This window comes from Verticillium dahliae, genomic scaffold (assembly GCF_000150675.1).
Source record: "Verticillium dahliae VdLs.17 supercont1.15 genomic scaffold, whole genome shotgun sequence".
Taxonomy (NCBI): Eukaryota; Fungi; Ascomycota; class Sordariomycetes; order Glomerellales; family Plectosphaerellaceae; genus Verticillium; species Verticillium dahliae.
Genome location: NW_009276934.1, coordinates 444,721 through 450,018, shown reverse-complemented (window position 1 = coordinate 450,018; position 5,298 = coordinate 444,721). Strand labels below are relative to the sequence as shown.

General features: G+C 55.5%; 2 protein-coding genes across 2 annotated transcripts in view; one reads left to right on the top strand and one right to left on the bottom strand.

The window, feature by feature from the left end:
- The window catches only part of VDAG_07024 (heat shock factor protein), a gene marked incomplete at both ends in the record, with an annotated part of 2,341 nt that extends 1,522 nt beyond the window's left edge, over positions 1-819 (top strand). Inside the window, one exon of the mRNA XM_009655929.1 lies at positions 25-819. Within this exon, the coding sequence (XP_009654224.1) occupies positions 25-819 (795 nt within the window). The remainder of the gene's footprint in view (positions 1-24) is intronic.
- An 817-nt stretch (positions 820-1,636) lies between these two features.
- VDAG_07023 (uncharacterized protein) lies at positions 1,637-4,406 on the bottom strand (the record flags this gene model as incomplete). Its single annotated transcript, XM_009655928.1, has 2 exons — positions 1,637-3,156; positions 3,215-4,406. The coding sequence occupies 2 exons, from the start codon at positions 4,404-4,406 to the stop codon at positions 2,078-2,080; spliced, it is 2,271 nt and encodes a 756-aa protein (XP_009654223.1). The 3' UTR covers positions 1,637-2,077.
- Between the last annotated feature and the right edge of the window lie 892 nt (positions 4,407-5,298).

Below are 5,298 nucleotides of genomic sequence, written 5' to 3'. Positions count from 1 at the left end.
ACTTAAGTCAAACCCACACGAAAGCATGATGAAGATCACTTTCAAGACACCAACGCCAACAACAACACGACAGGAGTTGACCTTCCTGACGTTGTCGCCAATACGCCCACGACAATGACCAACGACCAACGCCAGCAAATGCTCAACAACATGATGGCGCAAACTTCCGAGCAACCGTCAAGCGGCATCCCCGCCGCCGCCGGTCCCAACACATCCACCCCCTCCTTCCCCAGTGCCAACATATCCGACTCGGCCTCCAAAGCCCCCGCGCCCGATTTCTCCCTGTCTCCTGTCATGGGGTCCAACCCGCAACCGCCGAGCCTCAGCAGCATCAACTACAACAGCGAAGAACTGGACGCCTTGCGCCGCATGTCACAAGACAACACGGACAAGATCCACCACCTGCAGAGCATGCTCGGCCCCCTGAGCCCCTCGGGCCGCATACCGGGTCTCGACGAGTCGGACAACACGAACAACTATTTCGACAACGGTGCCATCGACGCCGGCCTCGACCTGGACCAGTACCTCGACTCGGACGCCTTCAATGACACGGGACCCTTCTCCGGCCTCGACTTCAACGCCGCCAACGCCCCCGAATTTGACTTTAGCCTGCTCGACGCCAACAACGCCGCGGCCGCCGGCAACAGCGCTCCCGGCACCGGCGCAGGCCTCACGCCCGGCCCCGCGGGCCGCGTCCATGACGTGGGCAGCACGGGCCACAACACGCCCAGCCCGTCGGGCACGGAGGAGATTCCGCGGGACGAGCTGGCTGGATACGACGGCAGCCCGCGGGACCTGAAGCGACGGCGCGTGGATTGAGGTGCATCAATGGCGGCAGGCTCTTTTTTATTTTTTTGCGGACGGTGGCAGCTAAGCATGGGAACAAAAAGGCGACAGACAGAGAAGCTAGAGGTGATGGGCGGCGACATGGTGTTTCCTGGTTCTCCTTTCCAATGTGTTTTTCTTCTTTTTCCCATTTTTCGCTGGGTTGCGGACTCGGTTGAGACAAGATATCCCCTGGTGGTGTTTTTTTTTTCCCGTAAAGGCTTTCTGTTCTTCCTTTGTGGTAGGAATGGGACAGAGGAAAGAGGCAGGCGGGCTGTTGGGTCTGGATGGATGGACGGGTGAGTTGACGGCAAAGAAGAAAAACTATGGCGTGTCTCGCTGGAAAATGATGGTCATGGCATTTGGGCGCCCTGGGCGGCAGGATGGCTCGGCTCGACTTGTCCTGCTTTCTCTCTATCCGTAGCAAATTTTGTCCACCTTGACGAATAGGGTAAGGCTACACATTGTGACTTCCTGCATGGTGCTGCCTTGTTTGGAAAAAGACAATTCTGGCCTCTTGACATGCTTCCGAGTCGTGCCACACACTTCTCAAACCATCTTCTCCGTAACCTGACAGCCACCACATAGTCACTCGAGCGACATGCATCATTTTCAAAGACCACAGGCATGTGTGAATTGTTGACCTTAAGAATTACCCCTTACGGCTGAGCGCAAAAGCTGACCACGCCGTTCGCCCGAGAAGGCGTCCGAGTTCTCATAAAGACGCCGAGTCACGCCTTTCACCATAAACTTAATAGCCCATCATCCAGGTTGAAGAAAACTCATCCTGATACGAGTTCAATCATCTCTTCCCGTGCAATCTCTTCGGCTTTTGCATTCCGAGTAATCGTACAACGTCATTCCTCGCCACGTAAACAAAAGTAAGGAAAACAAGCCAAATCTTCCGGACCCATCATTCGCATTTTGTAATGAACCCATGACAGACTCTGGTCCGTCCGGTTTGTAAGGAACCGAGTTGAACGCCAGTCTAAGGAGATGAGAAACAGAGAGGAAATCGGTGTCGTACATCCACGATGTCACGAGGCCGGGACCGAAGTGAAGATAAGTGTAAAGGGGGTATAGTCCGAATGATGGCGCCAAAGGGCTTTTTGAATACCGTCCGCGCCAAAAGAATCATGTAGGCTCCGCCCCACAATTGAACAGTCGGAAAGTGAAGTGTCGCAAACGCGAAGAGAAAATAAGTGTGATAGTAAGAACAACAGCCGCAGGACAACATCGCAGAAGGCGTGCATCAGAACGACGGCTTCGTAAGAAGGCGGTACTCGATGTAATCCTCGCCATCAATGCTGATGAGGGAGCCCGTCGACACGAGTTTGCCAGCGAAATTACCGGTAGGCTTGCGCTCGTACCGAATACCTTCATGGTACTTGACTTCGTTGCCGTTAGCCACTGGCGTATGGACAGGAGGTGGGGCCTGAACGGGAGCCGGGGGAGGCGGCAGCTGTTGGACCTTATTGCGTTGCTCCTCCTGCATCTGCCATACGCTCTCAAGACGTTGCAGGTCATCGTGCGCGTGGAATGAGTGTCCAAGGCTCGTACGACTATGGTTATTGTTCACCATTTGCATGGGGGGCAATTGGCTGCCGTGCTGCATCGGCATGCCGAGACTGGCGTTGGCAGCAGCGGCCTCCCGTTCCAGAGCAAACTGAGCCCTGCGAACTTCGGCCTGCTCAAGCCGGCCTATCTCTCGACGAGCGTGGGTATCCATATCCCTGCGTGCAGCAATAGGAGTCTTTGAGGACTGGCGACTCTCGAGGTTTGGCAGCGAGTGTCGTCCGTGAGGGGCGTCTGGACGGCGGCCGTTGCTCCTAAGCTCTTGACCATTGAACACAGTCTTCATGTCCTGCTTGGAATCGACATAGGCATCGTTCATATCTGCGTCCTCCGGCCCGGGCACATCATCGTCATGTCGGCTATGGACACCATTCCCGTTGGCGGCGGCGCCCGGCGGGGGGACGATCTTGACGCCGTGCATGACACGCTGTTGCGCAATGTAGACGGCATGGGTCTCGTTGCGAACTTTTTGCGCTTCCGTCTCACCTCGGTCAATCTGGTATTGGCGAACCCGGACGTACTCTTTGACCTCTGTTCGGCTAAGATCCTTGAGATGCGGCTCCGGCTCCATCTCAGGCCATTGGATCCACAAAGCGCCTGCGCCAACAGGGAAGTTTCCATCAACATAGCGCCCGTCTCGAGTCTCACGAACGACCTTGACCCGGAACATGTCGTTTGTACCGAGAATGCCGAGAACCGCATGGCGATCGCGTTCGTTGGGCCGCGTTGCTGGGCTTCCAATACCCGACGACGATCCTAGTTGGGCGGGTTCCCCAAAGGGCCTCAAAAACCGGCACAGGAGAAATTCTCTCACTGCTTTCAGGATGGTCGGGCAGACTGCGCCGAGGACCTACCTGGGAGTGCATCGGAGGAAGCTCCTGCGCCAGAGTGTGCCTCATTGGTGGTTGGTGCTGGCCCTGTGCTTGGGAACTCAGTATCGGGCCTCCACCGCTGATAGTGCCGACGCCGCTCTGAGGGGTTGGGCCAAGCTTTCGCCGCTTAGCGATCTCAGAACGACTGCAGATGACAGCGTCCTCGGGGATCGTGAGACCGTAGGCCACAGCCGGGGTAGGCGCCGTCTCGGAGGCCGGGTTTCTCTCGAGGCGACGTCGCGCCTCGGCAACAGCGAGCATGTCGTTTTGCCGCTTCGTCTCGGGCGATTCTCCCTCTACACCGGCCCTTTGCTTAACGAATTCTTTAATGTGGTGATGATTGAGCCCGACAAGTTGAGGCTCGAAAACGACGCGCTCAAATGTCACCCAGCTACCACCGGGTCCAGGAGGCACTGGATACTTCTTTGTGTCAACAGGCTGACGCTCGCGGTTGACGTCGGCAATTCGTGTTCGCAACCTTTCTCGCACGTCAATGAAGCCGACGACAGCGTGCTTCTCAGCCTCGTCAGGATGCTGAGAGTCGCGCCAGTATCCAAGAATGACAGTCTTGGAATCAGCACCCGCAGGGCGACGGATCGGCTTTGCGCGGGAGATGGGCGTGTCGTCTGTGGCTGGGCTTCCTTCCTCTTCGTCATCCGCAGGAACGTTTGACAAGGTCAGCTGTCTCTTGCGCGTGGGATAAGGGGACGTTTGCGGTCGATAGGGCAGATCCTCATCGGCGTCGCCCATGGTTTCGTCCTCTTGGTCGGACACCACACGAAAAGGCGAAGACTTGTCGGCACCATTACGATTAGAGCTCACCACGATTTCGTCGCCCGAGGCCGGGTCGTCATGAGTTGGGCTGGGAATGTGGTCAGGCGGCGGAGTGAGGTCGTCATCGTCTTCCAGTTGGGCATTGTTGACAGGGGTTCTGGAAGCAGACTCGATGAGCAAGGCTTTCAGAGCGGTCTGGGGAAGGCCTGTCTTGACTGACTCGGCAGGCTTCGTATCATCGGGAACTGGGCTGTCTAATGAAGGGGCAGAAGCCTCGTTCTTGACCTCAGAGGTGGAGGACTCCATTTCAGAGGTTTTCAGATTGAATTGCGGCCAGATGACTGACGAAAGCGTTAGCATTGTGTTTGCTTAGAAAAAAAGAAAGGGTAAAAAAAACCTCCCCCAAGAAAACTGGGCGATGAGGGTCATGATGAGAACAGATTGAACAGACGCATGGTGGCATGGGAAAGGGTGGCATGCTATAGAGGAGGGACCATATAGGTCGGCGAGGTCGGCGATGAAAGCAATACGAGCGTGAGGGCCGACGCCGTTCAAGATTTGGAGGGAAAGTATCCATCAGGGGCCAAAGAACAGAAGCGAGGGGCAGTAACAATTGCATTATGAGTGAACCATGACATGATAAGACGAGAGAAAAGTAAAAAGGTAACTTACCAGCACAGGGTGGCGGCGGCGCAGTCACCAGTCACCAAAAGCAGCGGAGAGTGAGTTTCGTAGAACGACGTATAGTATCGCAGACGAATAAGATGACAAGAGCTACGACTCAATAGAGTTCAGCGTGCGACCCTGCAAAGCGAAAGAAGAAGAGAAGAGGCCCAGGTGCCGGGTGAACCGAGGCGTGACTTCTGTCAAGACACCCCAGTTCGTAGTCGGTGATAGGACGGGAAGGGAGATGTTGTCTGTACGACCCGTAGTGTGTGATGGGGGTCACGAAAAAAAAAAGACAGAAACAGCCGAATGGCGAAGAGTGAAAGGTAAGGTGCTAAGAGTTGCGTCTCGATGGAGAGGCTGGCGTACTCAGATGGACAGAGTGTTCACACAGAGACAACGTTCTGGTGATGGTGGTAGGTGGATGTGACGCGGCTGTTGCGTTGGGGGGTGGCGGGTGGTAGATGGTTGCAAGTGTGAAGGGTATTGTGTGGATTGTAGGGCGTCGATGATGATGGTAAGCATTGAAGGGGAGTGGTGCCCTCACGTTTTCTTTTCTGAGAATGTTAAATAAGATTAGGGTCAC